Source organism: Hevea brasiliensis, chromosome 16 (assembly GCF_030052815.1).
Source record: "Hevea brasiliensis isolate MT/VB/25A 57/8 chromosome 16, ASM3005281v1, whole genome shotgun sequence".
Classification (NCBI taxonomy): Eukaryota; Viridiplantae; Streptophyta; class Magnoliopsida; order Malpighiales; family Euphorbiaceae; genus Hevea; species Hevea brasiliensis.
The window spans coordinates 37,949,308-37,969,971 of record NC_079508.1 but is presented as its reverse complement, the minus strand read 5'-3'; the positions used below and the strand labels follow the sequence as shown (position 1 = coordinate 37,969,971).

The 20,664-nt window shown below is 37.5% G+C and overlaps 1 protein-coding gene and 1 pseudogene across 2 annotated transcripts; one reads left to right on the top strand and one right to left on the bottom strand.

Annotated features, from left to right (window-relative positions):
- Positions 1–2,719: 2,719 nt before the first annotated feature.
- LOC131174418 (uncharacterized) lies at positions 2,720–19,501 on the bottom strand. Of its 2 annotated transcripts, XM_058137629.1 has the most exons (8): positions 18,666–18,815; positions 18,303–18,543; positions 17,931–18,065; positions 12,557–12,614; positions 11,935–11,981; positions 4,681–4,738; positions 4,058–4,104; positions 2,720–3,002 (listed from the first exon to the last, which is right to left on the bottom strand). In XM_058137629.1, the coding sequence occupies exons 3-8, from the start codon at positions 18,000–18,002 to the stop codon at positions 2,853–2,855; spliced, it is 432 nt and encodes a 143-aa protein (XP_057993612.1). In that variant the 5' UTR covers positions 18,003–18,065; positions 18,303–18,543; positions 18,666–18,815; the 3' UTR covers positions 2,720–2,852. The 2 variants fall into 2 exon arrangements, with proteins under 2 accessions (XP_057993612.1, XP_057993611.1); XM_058137628.1 differs by lacking the exons at positions 11,935–11,981; positions 12,557–12,614 and adding an exon at positions 5,186–5,344 and having other exon boundaries at positions 18,666–19,501.
- LOC131174606 (zinc finger CCCH domain-containing protein 48-like) lies at positions 16,103–20,616 on the top strand (annotated as a pseudogene).
- The last annotated feature ends 48 nt before the right edge of the window (positions 20,617–20,664 follow it).

The window sequence follows — 20,664 nt, the reverse complement described above, 5'->3', positions numbered from 1 at the left end:
CGATAATCGAAGAAAAATTTTCCAATAGAGAAAACACAATAATGATACATATCTAGGAATAGAATGAAAAATATTTGAACAATTTAAAAAAATATAAATTCAAATATAGTTTCCACATAACAAAATTTTCATTTTTATATAGGAATATGTTTTTAAAATATTGGGTTTTTTAAAGTATGGGGACTAACTAATTAGTTTTGCTAAACAATAAAGACTAAATAGTAATATTTTTCAAAATAGGTAGGCCAATTAATTAGTTTGACTAAAATAGAAGAACTAAATAATTATTTGACTAGCATTAAAATTAGTTGACCAACAAAAAAATTTGATGGAGATATGAAAGAGTTTAAGGAAAGAAAAATATAAAAACTAAATGGTGTATATTTTAAAATAAAAAGACTAAATAATTAGTTTTATTAAAATACAGTAACTAAATAATAATTTCATAAAGAAAAAGGAAATTACAATTAAGTTTTTAAAATATAGAAAAATGTACATGTTAATTTCTAATTTGTTTTTAACAAAATTTTGGTTCATAAATTTAAATTTTATTTAATAAATTGATCTTTCTTTTTTATTAAAATTAGACTCAAGATTTATTAATTGATGTAAAATAATAATAATGTCTCCTCTGATAATATACACATTAATTTGTTTTTCTTTTCATTTTTTTGGAGAAGATAGAAATCCATCTGGTCGAGATAGCATTGCCGAGTTTTTGAGGTCTGTTCAAACCCATTTCAATATAACAAGATTCAACTTTCAAGAAATCCCTTCATTTCTTAAAGTTATGTGGTTATAAGGCCATATAGAGCAACAAATTCATAGACTGCAGCTTCTCAGCTTCTGAGGTTAATAAAATGCCTTGAATCACGGAGCCCAGCAGTAGAACCAACACAAACCAAGAACCCAAATAATTGTAACAAAGTGTCACTATTACTAGCCGAAACAATCCCAATAGCTTGGTGCCATATGTTGCAAAAGAAGTATTGCCACAAAAGAAGTATTGCAAAAGAAGTATTTCCAAACATTGTGTTGTAATGATTATAATGATTAATGGCCCAAGATAGTGCAAATTCTGTTTTAAAAAATGCAACATTAGAGAGAAAGAGAGAGATAATTTAGAAATTATGTGAGTTGGCTTGTAGAGTCTAAGGTTGATTGACAGAAAATTGAGTCTGATTTCAATTGAAACACCAATTTGTTAACAGAGTTTAAATTTAAGGACTAAATTATTGCCAAAAACAAATTAAGGTTTGATATGTGGATTTTTCTATATCTTATGGACTTAATTGTAATTCATCCTATATTTGAATTAAATTTCTAATCATAATAAACAGCCAAATTTTTTCACTCTTTTGCGATTTATTCATATCGTTTCAATTTTGGCACAAAAATACAAACCTTCAAATATTGAAAAAAATTTATCCTAATGAACAGCCTTTTCCAGGCCCTAATGCCTATCATTAGAAGATTCGCCACCACCCTGAGTTGGCAGTAGCTACTAAATCCTACGTTATCAAATTGAGGAACGCTAGCTACAGTTACTTGTAAAAGTGACTGTCCAACAACTTCTTTCTTATTAGTTGAAAGAGTATTTAATAAATTTTAGGTAACTTGTTATCTATTATCACAGTTTAGAAAATCACAATTTCAAGTGACCATAGCTAGCATTCCTCTTATCAAATTTTACTCTAGCAAGAAACACAAGGTGCAAGCTGTAATAAAGCAATTTTTGTAACCTCATATTCCAACATTTATTTTTAACTTTTTTTAATTGCTTAATGTATTTTTTAAAAAGTAATTTATACATGTAATTTTATCAAAGATAGGATTGCCTTGAAATTTGAGGCAAATGGAGTAACTGTTGGATGGTTCTCTAAAAGGTTCTTATGAATGGTTATGCTGCATTGATTAATAACAATTTTCATTTGGTCCTCTTGTTCTTTTATATTGTATGTGTATTTAAACAAAATTAATTTATTTAGTTTAATTTAATTATTGGTCCCTTCAAATATTTTTTAAAATTTTTTAATAGGTATATTAATTTTAATTTTTTTTATTAATTGATCTCTAAAATTTTTAATAGTCTTTAAAAAATATTTATAAAAAAATAAATAAGTGCAGTAAATTTTTATTTTTTGTTAATTGACCTTTCAAATCTTTTATTGACCCAAATAATTTATAATTTATATATTTTGATTTAAATTAAAATATTAAAATTATTCGGTTTTCATTAAATAAATACAAAATTTCAATAAAAAATTAATTAATCAAACTTTTAAATCTACAAATTAAAATTTGTTTTGCAATTATTATTTGAAAATTAAATTTAGGCAAACCTAATAAATTTGTAACATCCCTTACCCGTCTATAATGTAGCCGAGCAAGGTGCGTCACACGGAGTGCCGAAGCACCTGATCTTTTCTGATTTCATTACCATTCTTAATATACTTTTTCAAAAACTTTATCTCGGGTTTAGGGTATTTTTGTTTTCTATTCAAAAACTAATGAATTTAAAAAGTCCAAAAATTTTAACAAAAATCCAGCAGAGTGCCGATTGTAATTTGGACTAACAGTTCTTCTGAACCTGCCAAAAATAGTTCTCTATATACTCAACAACTCAAACTCAATAGTCTCAAAAATTTTCAAGCATAATGTACCTCAATACAATATCCAGATTTCTCAGAAATCTCATAAGATTATCAACATCTCAATATTGACAAGTACAATCTCATTATAACTCAAATTCAATTCACATATTGAAATACTTACTTTCAGTAGCTTTCATAATTCACAGGTTAATTACATGAGTTTATTTTGTACAGGATATACAAATAATTTACAATGTGCTAGGAATGAACAATATACATAACATGTATAAAATGAGCCCTATCTACATGCATTGCTGAGGAGGTGACAACCTTGTACTCTTTTGACACTTCTGCAGATCTGAACTCCAAAAATCTCAGTCGACAGTCTACTGATTTTACCTTCAGTACCTGCGCGAGGAAGCAATTACATCGCGCTAAGCATTTCTGCTTAGTGGTGCAATAGTATAACAAGAAATAATATATACAAATAAAGAAAGAAATAAATAATAATTCGGATACTCAGGAATCAATTTAATTTGGTATGGTATTTCTAGTATCAACTATCTTATATACTAGTTTGTTTCCCTTTGGAAGTGCTTAGTTTATAAACCTTCAGTAAATATAATCCAGGCGATAATCGAAGAAAATTTTTCCAATAGAGAAAACACAATAATGATACATATCTAGGAATAGAATGAAAAATATTTGAACAATTTAAAAAAATATAAATTCAAATATAGTTTCCACATAACAAAATTTTCATTTTTATATAGGAATATGTTTTTAAAATATTAGGTTTTTTAAAGTATGGGGACTAACTAATTAGTTTTGCTAAACAATAAAGACTAAATAGTAATATTTTTCAAAATAGGTAGGCCAATTAATTAGTTTGACTAAAATAGAAGAACTAAATAATTATTTGACTAGCATTAAAATTAGTTGACCAACAAAAAAATTTGATGGAGATATGAAAGAGTTTAAGGAAAGAAAAATATAAAAATTAAATGGTGTATATTTTAAAATAAAAAGACTAAATAATTTGTCACGACCCAACCTATAGGCCGGACCGACACTAGGACCTGGGCCAGCCTAAAGCCCCCGAGGCCCGTAGTAAGCCTAAATGTTCATCAATTCAACTCTAAGGCCCATTTGGGCCCAATTTCAAGAAACCAACCGGACAGAGTCCGACCATAAAGTGGACTTTTCAACGGGGAGTTTTTGACTCACCCGACCTGTAAACAAAATATATCATCAATTGGAGAGCTCAGCTCACCCTCCACATACTCAAATCAACATAAAGATAAATAGGAGCTCAGCTCCCTCATCCAGTCCATCAAACATGCATATAATAATTTTACAAGTCCACATGACAATTTATATTATAGACCCGAATCATTTAAATATTTCTAACACATGCGGAAATTCTAGGAGTAAATAAAATTACACAAATATTGATAAACAACCTGCGAAGGAGAAAAGCAGGTTAACCACAATAAAATCCTCTTGTAGCCTGAAAAAAATATTGAACAGGAGTGAGCGTTCGACTTAGAGAGTAAAATATCAATTTTAACCATAATCTCTATAACTATCTAAAAGTAATGCAACCTGTGGAGTGAAATGCAACATCAACAATATTTTCACATCATAACAGCAAAAAGGTAATTTGGAGCACTCACGCACCCTGTAACATCAATCATAATATATGGGAGCTGATCCCCTAAACAGCTCTCTTAAATCCAACCTGGTGCCAGCGAAGAACTCAAGCCGGACTTTCGCTTAATAAACCAAATCGGGGCTCCCAGCGAAGAACTCAAGCCGTGACTACCCCGAAGGATCGAGTCCCAGCGAAGATCTCAAGCCGTGACTACCCGTCCTATCCATAGTCCACACCACATCACACGCACGCCAACGCACGCACACTGCGCCAAATTACCACAACAACATCCATGGCACTTTCACAGTTATGAATGCAACATAAATCATGCCTAGAGTTTATTTACATAGATATATACATATAAGTGATGCATGGGCATGCTTGAACATATAATAATATCGAAATTACAATCAAAATTAATATTTTACTCACAGACTTGACAACGGTCACTGTGGCGGCTGGGCGGAGGAAGAAGGCTGTCCCGGCTCACCTGACAATTACATTACAATTATTTAACACAATTGACTCAATACAAATCATGACAAGACCAAATACGTCCTAAGTCGTGCCGAAAATCCGACAGAGTTTCCCCTATACCTAGGACATACCCAACCTGCAAAAGGGTTCAAAATATACTTCTATATTCACAACCCATATATCCACAACTCAATCACATCACACAGCCCCTCCTGGGCCTATCAAATCAGTCATCCATCACAATATGTAAAATTTCAATTTAGTCCTTATAATTGATCATTTTTTCAAAAACTGCCCAAACAAACTCTAAAAATTCTAAAACTTTGCCCCGCGGTCCTTAGCAATATTACTAGGCTATTGCAAAAAGAATCATAATTTTCTGAGCTACCACGAATATTTTATGGATTTTTAATCCTATTTAAACACTAGAAAATTATGAAAAAGCAAGGTTCGGGTTTACCTTTGCCGATTCCGACTTTGGGAACGCGCTCGGGATGTCTGACAATGGGGGGGGTAGCCAAAACCTCAGTCGAATTTGGAGACTTTTTCGGTAACGGGTCTGTCTGGCCAGAAATTCACAGACCCGGACAACTGTCGAATTTTCGCGAATTGAGGATACCTACACGAAGCCCATAACACGGGGGTTAGCACTTAAATTTTTCAGAATTTTCTAAGCTCATTTAATGCTCGGAAAAACACTGCAAAGTTCCATGGGGGGGTAGCCAAAACCTCAGTCGAATTTGGAGACTTTTCCGGTAACGGGTCTGTCTGGCCAGAAATTCACAGACCCGGACAACTGTCGAATTTTTGCGAATTGAGGATACCTACACGAAGCCCATAACACGGGGGTTAGCACATAAATTTTTCAGAATTTTCTAAGCTCATTTAATGCTCGGAAAAACACTGCAAAGTTCCATGGGACCCACCGAAAAACGGTGTCGAAAAAATTTAAAATTTATGTCGCCGCGAAGCTCTCGACGAATGGAGTGCTCTGGTACTCTCGGTTTTCTCGTGGGGTCCACGGTTTACGAGAAATCTAGTCCAAAAGTCAAAATGGGCTAAAAACTTCCCGGGCAAAAATCGGACAAACCGCTCGATGAATTTCGGTGTTCTTGATGTCTATGGAAAGCTCTCGACGAGTAGATGAGTTTAGACACAAGACCCAGTCCGATTGGTGGCCGGATCGGCCGAATTTCGGCCGAGAAGACCAAAAGTCGCTGCGCGCGTCGCTCCACTTCAGGCGCCATTTTCCGGCGTTCCAGGCGGCGGCCAGTGGACTGGGAAGGCTAGGGGTGGGCGCCAGCGAGCTGGGGTGGCAGGGGAGGCGGCGGCGCGGCAAGGGGAGAAGGGAGGAGAGAGAAAAAGAGAGAAAAGGGGAGGGAGGTCGGGACGCGCAGAAGAAAAGAGAAGAAGAAAAAGGAGCCGGTCCGATTCGACCGGTAAGATCCGGTCCGGATCGATTCGGCCGGTTCGATTCGGAATACAAAATTTTGAATTTTTACTCTACCTTGGGACTGAAAATGAGGTCCAAAAATTCCGAAAAAATTCCAGAAAACTCAGAAAAATTTATAGACTCCAAATATATTTTTAGTTTTGCCACGTGGTCTTTAAATTAATTTTTAAAAATTATCAAAGTTTATATTTTCGGAAAATCGAACCCGATTTTTAAAATCCAAAAAATCTCAAATAATTTCTTAAAATTTAAATAAAATTAAAATATTAATAATGCTCATAAAATAATAAAATTTAAAATTTTGGGGTGTTACATTCTTCCCCCCTTACAGAAAATTCGTTCTCGAATTTTACACAAGGCAGAATAAAGTACATGATTACACATTGAACAGATAAGGGTACTTGCTATGCATGTCCCGTTCTGACTCCCAGGTGCACTCTTCCACTGACTGACTCCTCCACAAAACCTTAACCATAGGGATCTGTTTTGATCTTAGCTGTCTCACTTTGTAGTCCACTATGGCTATAGGTTGCTCCTCAAACGTCAAGTTCTCTTTTAGCTTTATTACATCCGGATGTAGTACATGAGAAGGATCTGGAATGTATTTCCTGAGCATGGAGATGTGAAACACAGGATGAACGTGAGAAAGGTTGGGTGGTAGCTCCAACCGGTAAGCAACTGCTCCAACTCTATCAGTGACCTCAAAAGGTCCAATATACCGAGGCGTCAACTTGCCCTTCTTTCCAAATCTCATGACTCCCTTCATTGGAGAAACCTTCAGGAATACATAGTCGCCCACTGCAAACTCCACATCCCTCCGTCTGGGGTCTGCATAACTCTTCTGCCTACTGAAAGCTGTTTTCAATCGTTCCCTGATTAATGGAACTATCTCTGAAGTGTACTGCACTAGGTCTACATCATGCACCTTCGCTTCCCCCATTTCTGTCCAGCACAGAGGAGACCTACACTTTTCTTCCATATAGTGCCTCATAGGGTGCCATCCCTATACTGGAATGGTAACTGTTGTTGTAGGCAAACTCCACCAAAGCTAGCTGATTATCCCATTGACCTCCAAAATCCAAAACACTCATGCAAAGCATGTCCTCCAGTGTTTGGATTGTCCTTTCAGACTGTCCGTCTGTCTGAGGGTGGAAAGCCGTACTGAAGTTCAACTGCGTGCCAAGTGCCTCCTGCAACTTTCTCCAAAACCGAGAAGTGAACTGGGGCCCTCTGTCAAATATTATGGAAGCCAGAATTCCATGCAATCTGACTATTTCTCGAATGTAGAGTCGGGCATACTGTGCCACAGAATATGTAGTCTTCACAGGCAAGAAGTGAGCTAATTTGGTTAAGCGGTCTACAATTACCCATATCGAATCATATCCTCGCGTGGTACGAGGCAACCCAGTCACAAAATCCATGGTAATCATTTCCCACTTCCATTCTGGGATAGGGAGCTCTTGCAGCTTCCGTGACGGTCTCTGGTGTTCAAACTTCACCTTCTAACAAGTCAAGCACTTGGACACGAAGTCTGCTATGTCTCTCTTCATGCCATTCCACCAATAACTACCCTTCATATCATGGTACATCTTGGTGGAGCCTGGGTGGACATTGTACAGTGTATAGTGTGCCTCTCGCATGATTTCATTTCTGAGATTGTCCACATCGGGCACACATATCCTAGAACCTTGCACTAGGGCGCTATCATTGGCAAATCCAAACTCACCACCTTCACCCTGTTGTACTCTTTCTATGATTTTCATCAATTGTTGGTCTCTGTGCTGGGAAACTCTAACTCTGTCCCTCAAGTCTGGCCTCACTGAAAAATGAGCCAACAATACCCCCTCATCTGAAAGATCTAGGATTAAACCTTGATCCATCAACTCATGTACTTCCTGAATCAACGGTCTCCTTTCCGCTGAAATGTGCACCAAACTGCCAGAAGATTTTCTACTCAAAGCATCTGCTACTACATTGGCCTTCCCAGGGTGGTACTGGATGGTGCAATCATAGTCCTTTAGAAGCTCCATCCATCTCCTCTGTCTCAAGTTTAAGTCCCTCTGTTGGAAGATGTACTTCAAACTTTTGTGGTCGGTGTATATCTCGCACACTTCACCATACAGATAGTGTCTCTAGATTTTTAGTGCAAAGATTACAGCCGCCATTTCCAAGTCATGGGTGGGGTAGTTCTGCTCATGCCTCTTCAGCTGCCTTGAAGCATAAGCCACTACCTTTCCATTTTGCATCAAAACACACCCTAAGCCAATTCTGGAGGCGTCACAATACACGGTGTATCCTGCACCACTCATAGGTTGTGTCAACACAGGGGCAGTGGTTATACACTCCTTAAGCTTCTGGAAACTCTCCTCACAGTCATCTGTCCAAATGAATGGAACATTCTTCCTAGTCAACTTAGTTAGGGGAGCCGCTATCCTGGAGAAATCTTGCACAAAACGCCTATAGTAGCCAGCTAGACCCAGAAAACTTCGCACCTCAGTGACTGTTGTAGGCCTAAGCCAATCAGTTACAGCTCCAATTTTCTTGGGATCCACTTGAATACCTTCACTAGAAACCACGTGTCCTAAGAATGAGATGCTTTCTAGCCAAAATTCACATTTCAAAAATTTGGCGTATAGCTGGTGCTCCCTCAAAGTCTGCAACACCATTCTCAAGTGCCACACGTGTTCTTCCTCGGTCTGAGAGTATACCAAAATGTCATCTATGAATACGATGACAAAACGGTCCAAAAATGGCTTGAACACCCGGTTCATCAAGTCCATGAAGGCTGCTGGTGCATTAGTGAGTCCAAAAGACATCACCAAGAACTCATAATGACCATATCTTGTCCTGTATGCCGTTTTGGACACGTCCTCATTCCTGATTCTCAACTGATGGTAGCCTGATCGCAGGTCTATCTTGGAAAAGAATCTAGCCCCTTGGAGCTGATCAAACAGATCGTCGATCCGAGGAAGTGGATACTTATTCTTCACAGTCACCTTGTTCAGCTGTCTGTAGTCAATACACAACCTCAATGACCCATCTTTCTTTCTTACAAATAGCACAGGAGCGCCCCAGGGTGAAGTGCTCGGACGTATGAAACCCTTGTCCAAAAGCTCCTATAGTTGCTCCTTCAGCTCTTTCAATTCTGTTGGTGCCATCCTGTAAGGTGGCATTGATATGGGGTTCGTACCCGGCACAACATCAATGCAAAACTCTATTTCCCTTTCTGGTGGCAACCCTGGAAGCTCCTCTGGGAAGACATCCATAAATTCTCTGACAACAGGAACATTTTCCATGCTGACACCTTCTACAGATGTATCTCTCACCAATAACAAATACCCTTGACATCCACGCCTCAACATTTTTCTAGTGCTAATTGCTGACACCAAGTTATATGGAGCCACGCTCCTGTCATCGTCAAAGCTAAACTCTTCCACACCAGGTATGTGGAAATACACCTTTTTGTTCCTGCAGTCTATAATGGCATAATGAGTTGCCAACCAATCCATCCCCAAGATTACATCAAAATCCATTACTGGTAGAGGAACCAAGTCTGCTGGGAGAATCTTTCCATCCACGACTACTGGGCTACCCGGAAAAATCATATCTACATCTATGTTGTCACTAAGTATGGTAGCTACAGACAAAGGGTATTCTAAGGTTGTAGGGTGTCTACCCAATCTCATGGCAAACACAGGGGAGACAAATGAGTGCGTAGCACCCGGATCTATCAAAACACGAGCCTCATAGGAACAAACTAGAAGAATACCAGCCACAACTGCATTGGAAGCCTGAGCATCCTGGTGGGTCAGGGTGAAAACCCGAGCTTGACCCCTACCCTGAGTGGCGTAACTCGACATCGACTTCTACCTCCCGACCGCCTCCAAATCCACGCCCCTTGTCCTCGCCTGTGGCCATCGAATCGATCGCCGCCATGCCGAAAGCACCGATACAATCGACGAGGAACATTTGCAATGTAACCTTGTGACCCCATCCGTGGCTCATCAACACGGGGCATTCCTAGGAAAGTGACACGTTGGCCACACACAAGCATACTCCTGAACCCATCAAACAAGGTCCTGAATGTCCCCTTCCACACTGTGCACAAGGTGCCAAGGAGGATCCTGAACCAGACCCAGAACTGCTGTACCCTGAACTGTGACCACTGCTGGATCCGTATCCTGGTCTGAACCCTCGAGGTTTGTGTCTAAAACTACTCTTCTTGTTCCTACTTTTTCCTCTGTAATTACTCTGGCCACCACTATCCGGAGTACCCATGTGGGGAACACCTGAGGAACCCTCTGCTCTGTTTTTCTTTGCTCTTCTGCTGTCATCCATAGCATAGCTAATCTCTATCTGTCTGGCTCGATCAACCACCACATCAAAAGACTGATCTGACATCATGGCCAGGTTTGCATACCTCCTGTCAAGCCCCTTTAGGAATCTCTTCACCTTCATAGTTTCTGTAGCTACTGCTGTAGGGGCATATCTGCTCAATTCGTAAATTGCAGAGCATATTCATCTACAGACCTGCCATTCTATCTTAAGGCCTCAAAGGCCCACTGCTTCTGATCTCTGAAGCTTTCTGGTACAAACCGGTTGATGAACAGTTCCACAAATTGAGTCCATGACAAACCCTCAATCCGAGGTAATATATAGTCATTCATCCATTGTCTAGGCATAGGCCCCATGACATGCTGCATACACTCTATAAGTCTTCTATCACCAATCGCACTGCTCGCCTGCTTGCGTGGAATCTAAAAACCGATATGCATTGTCTGACACATCATAAGTACCAGGCACCAACTTCTTAAAATTGATTATTTGTTTGTAAGGTTCCCCTCTTGGTGCGGTGGACTGCTGCTGCTGTGGAGGGTGGACCATATACTGCGCCATCATGTCGATGGTTCTCTGCAACCCAGCTAGAGTAGCTGCCATGGGGTCCATGGGACCCTGTGCCATAAAAGATCGATCTCGACCGGTGGCGTTGCTCTTCTACTTGAGCGACTCTAGGCCTCCTACCCCGCCTCCTGGCAGCACCTCATCTGGCCGACACCTCGTCAGCACATCAGTTACAGTGCGTGGCAGCTCTCCTGCTTCTATGCATTTTCCTGAAATTCAGCAGGATTAGCCCACAAAATTCAAAACTGCACATTACACAGCTCTATAGACTCATATTTACACACAATACATAAAGCATAGACTAAAAGCAAAGATGACAATGCAAGACGAATGTGGACCCTATTTTCCGCATGTGACTCCTAGTAGACTCTTCCCAACACTTTAGACAAACATTCCTTAAGAATCTGGAGCCTAAACTCTGATACCACATTTGTCACAACCCAACCTATGGGCCAGACCGGCACTAGGACCTGGGCCAGCCTAAAGCCCCCGAGGCCCGTAGTAAGCCTAAATGTTCATCAATTCAACTCTAAGGCCCATTTGGGCCCAATTTCAAGAAATCAACCGGACAGAGTCCGGCCATAAAGTGGACCTTTCAACAGGGAGTTTTTGACTCACCCGACCTGTAAACAAAATATATCATCAATTGGGGAGCTCAGCTCACCCTCCACATACTCAAATCAACATAAAGATAAATAGGAGCTCAGCTCCCTCATCCAGTCCATCAAACATGCATATAATAATTTTACAGGTCCACATGACAATTTATATTATAGACCCGAATCATTTAAATATTTCTAACACATGTGGAAATTCTAAGAGTAAATAAAATTACACAAATATTGATAAACAACCTGCGAAGGAGAAAAGCAGGTTAACCACAATAAAATCCTCCTGTAGCCTGAAAAAAATATTGAACAGGAGTGAGCGTTCGACTCAGAGAGTAAAATATCAATTTTAACCATAATCTCTATAACTATCAAAACTAATGCAACCTGTGGAGTGAAATGCAACATCAACAATATTTTCACATCATAACAGCAAAAAGGTAATTTGGAGCACTCACGCACCCTGTAACATCAATCATAATATATGGGAGCTAATCCCCTAAACAGCTCTCTTAAATCCAACCTGGTGCCAGCGAAGAACTCAAGCCAAACTTTCGCTTAATAAACCAAATCGGGGCTCCCAGCGAAGAACTCAAGCCGTGACTACCCCGAAGGATCGGGTCCCAGCGAAGATCTCAAGCCGTGACTACCCGTCCTATCCATAGTCCACACCACATCACACGCACGCCAACGCACGCACACTGCTCCAAATTACCACAACAACATCCATGGCACTTTCACAGTTATGAATGCAACATAAATCGTGCCTAGAGTTTATCTACATAGATATATGCATATAAGTGATGCATGGGCATGCTTGAACATATAATAATATCGAAATTACAATCAAAATTAATATTTTACTCACAGACTTGACAACGGTCACTGTGGCGGCTGGGCGGAGGAAGAAGGCTGTCCCGGCTCACCTGACAATTACATTACAATTATTTAACACAATTGACTCGATACAAATCATGACAAGACTAAATACGTCCTAAGTCGTGCCGAAAATCTGACAGAGTCTCCCCTATACCTAGGACCTACCCAACCTGCAAAAGGGTTCAAAATACACTTCTATATTCACAACCCATATATCCACAACTCAATCACATCACACAACCCCTCCTGGGCTCATCAAATCAGTCATCCATCACAATATGTAAAATTTCAATTTAGTCCTTATAATTGATCATTTTTGCAAAAATTGCCCAAACAAACTCTAAAAATTCTAAAACTTTGCCCCGCGGTCCTTAGCAATATTGCTAGGCTATTGCAAAAAGAATAATAATTTTCTGAGCTACCACGAATATTTTATGAATTTTTAATCCTATTTAAACACTAGAAAATTATGAAAAAAGCAAGGTTCGGGTTTACCTTTGCCGATTCCGACTTAGGGAACGCGCTTGGGATGTCTGACAATGGGGGGGTAGCCAAAACCTCAGTCGAATTTGGAGACTTTTCCGGTAACGGGTCTGTCTGGCCAGAAATTCACAGACCTGGACAACTGTCGAATTTCCGCGAATTGAGGATACCTACACGAAGCCCATAACACGGGGGTTAGCACATAAATTTTTCAGAATTTTCTAAGCTCATTTAATGCTCGGAAAAACACTGCGAAGTTCCGTGGGACCCACCGAAAAACGGTGTCGAAAAATTTTGAAATTTATGTCGCCGCAAAGCTCTCGACGAGTGGAGTGCTATGGTACTCTCGGTTTTCTCGTGGGGTCCACGATTTGCGAGAAATCTAGCCCAAAAGTCAAAATAGGCTAAAAACTTCCCGGGCAAAAATCGGACAAACCGCTCGATGGATTTCGGTGTTCTTGGTGTCTATGGAAAGCTCTCGACGAGTAGATGAGTTTAGACACAAGACCCGGTCCGATTGGAGGCCGGATCGGCCGGATTTTGGCCGGGAAGACGAAAAGTCACGCGCGCGAGTCGCTTCACTTCAGGCGCCATTTTCCGGCGTTCCAGGCGGCGGCCGGTGGACTGGGACGGCTGGGGGTGGGCGCCGGCGAGCTGGGGTGGTAGGGGAGGCGGCAGCGCGGCAAGGGGAGAAGGGAGGAGAGAGAAAAAGAGAGAAAAGGGGAGGGAGGTCGGGACGCGCGGAAGAAAAGAGAAGAAGAAAAAGGAGCCGGTCCGATTCGACCGGTCCGGTTCGATTCAGCCGGTTCGATTCGGAATACAAAATTTTGAATTTTTACTCTGCCTTGGGACCGAAAACGAGGTCCAAAAATTCCGAAAAAATTCCAGAAAACTCAGAAAAATTTATAGACTCCAAATATATTTTTAGTTTTGCCACGTGGTCTTTAAATTAATTTTTAAAAATCATCAAAGTTTATATTTTCGGAAAATCGAACCCGATTTTTAAAATCCGAAAAATCTCAAATAATTTCTTAAAATTTAAATAAAATTAAAATATCAATAATGCTCATAAAATAATAAAATTTAAAATTTTGGGGTGTTACATAATTAGTTTTATTAAAATACAGTAACTAAATAATAATTTCATAAAGAAAAAGGAAATTACAATTAAGTTTTTAAAATATAGAAAAATGTACATGTTAATTTCTAATTTGTTTTTAACAAAATTTTGGTTCATAAATTTAAATTTTATTTAATAAATTGATCTCTCTTTTTTATTAAAATTAGACTCAAGATTTATTAATTGATGTAAAATAATAATAATGTCTCCTCTGATAATATACACATTAATTTGTTTTTCTTTTCATTTTTTTGGAGAAGATAGAAATCCATCTGGTCGAGATAGCATTGCCGAGTTTTTGAGGTCTGTTCAAACCCATTTCAATATAACAAGATTCAACTTTCAAGAAATCCCTTCATTTCTTAAAGTTATGTGGTTATAAGGCCATATAGAGCAACAAATTCATAGGCTATGACTTCTCGACACGAGGTTAATAAAATGCCTTGAATCACGGAGCCCAGCAGTAGAACCAACACAAACCAAGAACCCAAATAATTGTAACAAAGTGTCACTATTACTAGCCGAAACAATCCCAATAGCTTGGTGCCATATGTTGCAAAAGAAGTATTGCCACAAAAGAAGTATTGCAAAAGAAGTATTTCCAAACATTGTGTTGTAATGATTATAATGATTAATGGCCCAAGATAGTGCAAATTCTGTAAAAATGCAACATTAGAGAGAAAGAGAGAGATAATTTAGAAATTATGCGAGTTGGCTTGTAGAGTCTAAGGTTGATTGATAGAAAATTGAGTCTGATTTCAATTGAAACACTAATTTGTTAACAGAGTTTAAATTTAAGGACTAAATTATTGCCAAAAAAAAAAAATTAAGGATTGATATGTGGATTTTTCTATATCTTATGGACTTAATTGTAATTCATACTATATTTGAATTAAATTTCTAATCATAATAAACAGCCAAATTTTTTCACTCTTTTGAGATTTATTCATATCGTTTCAATTTTGGCACAAAAATACAAACCTTCAAATATTGAAAAAAATTTATCCTAATGAAAAAAAATCTCTCTTCCTCTCTCTCTCCCTCAGTATATAGAAAATCTTGTCATAATTTCTGAGATGTTTCCTCTAAATATCAAGGATGAAGTTGCTATAAAAAAAAAAAGAACCCTCCCAATTTTTATTATAAGTATAGTGTTACTTTTTGTTTATTTTTTCCTTTAGAGATAATCGATAGTGAATGATATGAATGTAATCATTTAACAGTTAAAAATAATTAAAATGAGATAAATTTTAAATTAAATATTGCAATAAAAAAACTCAAAAGTTTTGATATATATAAGTGAGATTGATTGTGTAATACTCTATATATTTTTTCTTACATGTAAAATTAGTTATGTAATACTATAATTAGCATTATTTTTTAATTATAATAGCATAGACTATTTCCAATTTATCATCAATTAAGAAATTGTATTTTATAAAATCACATTATTAAAGTGTTTATCTATAAAAAAGATAAAAATGTATTTTAAATAATATCACATTTTTATGTAAATATTGAATAAGCTTAATTACACAAAAAAAAAGAAAAAAAAAAAGCAGTAGAACCCATGTCCTTTTCTATCTATATATCCTTTTAAAAAAAAAAAAAAAACCCTCTCTATCTATATATTCTTTACTAGTAGTTTCTCTGCTGCTTATTCAAACTACCTATATTTCCTAGTGTTTTAATTAATCCTTTTGCAATTACTGCTGCTACTATAACCCATGTCGAAGCAAAGCGATCTCTTCATCACATTACTGCATTTAGTGGCAACTTCACAGACAACACTTGCATATTAATTTGAAGGTGCATGAGACTTTTTCATTGAATTAGATCGTACATACTTCACTTTCTAAATCAACATACGAGTTATATCACTCTTACAAACAACGAATATGTTCTATAGTTAATGCATGGAGATTCTCCTGGTATGATAGAATTTCAGGGAACAGCTATGGCTTCTCTGGTACACATGCAGAAAATCTTATCAAACAGGATGCAGCATTTCTCAAGCATAGAAAAAGCGGTATCTATGATTTTTTTTTGGATCCCAATCTTTCCTGTCTAATAGTTATTTTTACATCATGATTTGTTTGAATCTGTTTAATTCCTAAGTTGTCAAATTTAGAATCAAAATCATAATTTTATTAATCAAGAATTGAGAAGAAAATCGAATTTGTAGATTTTATACAAATTATTGTGACCTTACATACATATAAAACTAGCAAATATATACATTGGAGAATGAAATATATTATCTAATAATTAATGATTACATAGCGAATCAGAAAAGGTGATTCTCATACAAATTTGATAGCAAGAGTATTGCAATCTATATTACACATCATTTGGACATGCAAATAGACACACAACATTTATTTTTCAATTATGGCTTTTGGACTTTGATAATTTCACCCATCAGATATAGCTTTAGTTTCCATCATCCACAACGTTATTGTGCTCTATATAGTATATAACCTTAATTTTGAAAAGATTACAAGAACACCTTAATTTTGAAAGTTTATTCCATAGCCATTCTTAAATTTCTCAATATTCTAAAAATCCGCATTGGCATTTCTCCTCACAACCTCGTTTTTCAACTCTATCTGAGCCTAGCGTGGACCCAGACCTCATAGCTAGGATAGGCTCAGATTGATATTGGCTATTAATTAGCAAAAGTGTCAAATCATTGGATTACAGTATTCTGTGGTGACAATAAAAATATGTTCATACTCCCAAGATAAATATCAAGTTCATTTTTTTTATTCTAGATTGCTGATACATTTCATTAGGAGTCCTGCACTAAAAATTTTCAAACTCAAGTGTTCTTAACTTATTCCATGCCCTTGCCATATGACTCGTCTAAACTATTTTTCAGTTTTTTAATAAATTTAATTAAAGGCATTACAACATAGTTTCTTAATTTTCAAACTTAAGTGTTCTTAACTTTCTACCTTGCCAATTTCCATAATTTGATGGTGTTAAGAGACCACTTGTGGTTTATACCAGTACTTTTACCATAAAACTTAATTAAAATAATGAATAGAAAAAACACACACACAGACACAAACACAAACACACACGCACAAGGGAACTGATATCCCTACTTACAATATGTTTGCCACCATTTTTAGCTTAAAGCCTTAGTTATTTCTAGCTCCAGCCTTAAAACAAATGGACAGCCAAAGCATCAGTCTATTTGTGGAGTGCATCCTATTCAGATTCAAAAGAACAGAATGCAGACCTATCATATCTCCAGAACAAGTCAATTTGGCACTAAGATAATACCAGACTATGTCAATAAATTATTTTCAAAGGGCTAACCCAAGAACAATGGAAGATGAATCACATAACAACTGATTCCCAAAATAAACAATTTTTCTATTTTTAAATGGAAAAAGCAATTAATGTAAGATGCATGACACAACACTGTACCGTTTACTAATTCTTATCATATTGATTTTACCATTTAAAAATTTCTCAACCAAATTTAACAGCAGATTTCTATTCTTTTTCTGTCCAAATGATTAAGATACAAATTTATTTCAATGCGTCCCTTCACACCTTACATAAAGCAAATACCTAAATTAAAGCTATCCTGATAAATGAGAAGTAAAAGAACATTCACAAATTGAGAAAAATAGCATAGAAAGTGTCACTCCTAAGCCAAGATTTCTGTAAGGACAATTCAAAGAAAGAAAGAAGGAATGAATGAATTAATTAATGAAAGAGAAAGATGAATTAATAATAAAACTACCGGGTCAATTTCAACGTTGATGACATTGAGGATCTCAGCTTTTGCAAGCTTGTATGTCTTATACTTCTCCATAAATTCATGGATTTGCTCTCTCGTTTGCCTGCAAGCAGGAGTCTCCACCAAATAAACAGAAACCTACAACAAAAAACAACAAATGCAATTAACACCCATAAGAGTTTAGATTTCTTTTACCCATTCAAATCCTATATACTCAATTTTTTCACTAAAAAATGTAGACACCTTATATTCTGATGATGCTACAGGAGCAATAACCCTTGAGAGGAAATTGTAATACACTCATCCAAGAAAGAATGGAGAGGAAAAAGAAAATGAATAAAAAAAAGCCATTAATGTAGCAAGGCAAGCACTTACATCTTCATTGGAATATGATTCTTCAATTCCCCTGAAAATGAGACCAACAAGAAAAACCAGCAGAAAATTAAGAAAATCCTGCTTCAGAATTAGAAGCTAAGCTGTAATAAAACTAAAGTTGCTTATCGAATTTGCGATCAGCTTAAGTCACATATTGGTAGCTCCAAAAACTCAGCTTAACACAAGAGGCAATGGCGGCGAAGCACACTAGCACAAGCAGCAGTTTTGGGAGCTATAAAAGCTGAAAAAAAAACAAAGAAATTTAATCTCCTCAGGCAGGAGAGCTGGAGAAGACGATTCAGACGAGAATGAAGAGGCAAGATCTAAAAATCTACAATGAGGGGAAAAAAGCCTTAGCCTCACCTTGAATCGATGGGAAGAAGAGGAAAGCAGGAAACAACGTCGGTCAGACACAACAGAGGAGGAGAAGGCAAGACCAGTCGACTTCGAGACTAGGAGCTAGATGGAATAGGGCATGAGGCGCTGGATGCAGGAGAAAGATAAGAAAAAAACATATAGCAGATGCAGATGGTGGGCTGGGCTTAGGCAGGCAGACTGGTTTAATATGGGCTAGCTGGACGAATGAAGGCAAGGGCATATAAGTAATTACATAAATAGGTTAATTAATTTTAAATACTTACCAACGCAGAGTCTTTTATTATCAGTCTGATTGCTCCAAGCTCAAGATCCTCTGTTTTTCAATTCTTGCTTTCTACCCTGTCGTGATCGCCAATACATCAACACAAGACTTCGAAAACTTCATCTCCCTTCTTTCTTTGCATACAGGTTTGATTCTTAACTGCACGCAAGATATGATCTCCAAGAAATCAGTCGCGATGATGCACAAATCCATTTTATTTGTTTGTCCTTGGTGGATTTTTAGGGTTTTCTTTTTAGATTTCCTTTTATTTTCGGTTGCCTTTGCTGGAGGATAGGCTAATGGAAATCAAGATTCTTGCTTTTATCTAGCTATGGTTTTGTTCTTTGATTGCGGCAACTGATGGATTTTCATATAATGGATTCGACTGATATGTTGTCTTGATATGCTTTATCTGGCTCCGGTTAAGGTTTTTGTGTTCATCGTTTCCGTGGTGTTAAAGAAAACAGATTGGGCAGAGAATGTGGATATCGTTTGATATATCAGTTATATGGTATCGTCTGTTCATGCTACTATTGTGTTTTGTCTTTCTAGCATGGATGCGAAGATTGCGACCATTCATTCACGACTTGGAGGAGGACCTGCGCGCAACAATGTTGTTTGTCGTTACTGGATGATGGGAAAGTGTAATAGGAACCCCTGTAGGTTCATGCACAGAGAATTGCCACCTCCTAATGTTTATCGAAGAACATCTGAGCAACCCAATCTTTTACGGAAGGAACAATCGATTAGGAGCCCTAGCCATGGCCTCAAAAATTCATTGGCATTGAGTGATGGATCTGAAGTTAAAACTGCTCAGAATAGCACCAATCATGTTATTAAGGATCCACCTAGGAAACGCCCCAATCCTGGGAATTCTTTGGCTTCAAATAGTGGAGGTGGAGGTGGTGGGTCTGAATATAAATGCACTCGTGAGAGCTCCAGTTCTGGCACTAAGGCAATGAATTTGGAGAAGATAAAACCATCCTCTAATTCATCAGTTCTGGTTGTTGAAGGTAATGCTTCTGAAGAAAAAACTGTTGAGTGCTCAAAAAAGGCATGTGAGAACTGGATGTCAGACAAATGTGATAAAGAAGATGGGTGCCAGTTCTTGCATTCATGGTTTTATGGGGATTGGTTTTCGACATTGGCAAAGCTCAAGGGGCACATACAGGTGATCATCTTGTTGAATTTTTCTTTGACTTTCTAGTAATCCGTTCATGTTTTATATAATCTGTGTTTTCTTTTGCATGCAAACAATTTTATGCGCAGGAGGAGTTATTGTGTAAACTTATGGATAAATGTTTGATTTTCATTGGTGACTTTTTGTATGATAGGCTGTCTCTGGGATTGCTCTTCCATCAAGATCTGACAAGCTTTTCTCGAGTAGTAGTGATGGAACAGTACATGTTTGGGATTGCAATACTGGTCAATCAACAAGAGTGATAAATGTTGGTGTCAAAATTGGGGCTTTAATCAGTGAAGGCCCCTGGATATTTGTAGGCTTGCCAAATATTGTTTAGGTTAGCTTACATCTGACTTGTAGTGCTTCATCTAGCTTGGTTAGTTTCTGCTTATTATAAGCTTATGGCCATTTTGTGTGAGATCTTTTAGGCATGGAACATTGAGACAGCTGAATTTAATCTCAATGGGCGGTTGGGCAAGTTAACGCTATAGTCAGAAATGATGTTGTTGATATGCTTTTTGGGGCATGTAATTGCATCT

Excerpts from the sequence above, each read along its gene's own strand:
- LOC131174418 (XM_058137628.1), bottom strand. The coding sequence starts at position 18,002 with ATGGAGAAGTATAAGACATACAAGCTTGCAAAAGCTGAGATCCTCAAT. Across the intron at positions 5,345-17,930 it reads TCAACGTTGAAATTGACCCG|GTATCCTCAATTCGCGAAAA; the intron begins GTAGTTTTATTA and ends GGCTTCGTGTAG. Across the intron at positions 4,739-5,185 it reads CAAAGTCGGAATCGGCAAAG|GTGAGCCGGGACAGCCTTCT; the intron begins GTAAACCCGAAC and ends TGTAATTGTCAG.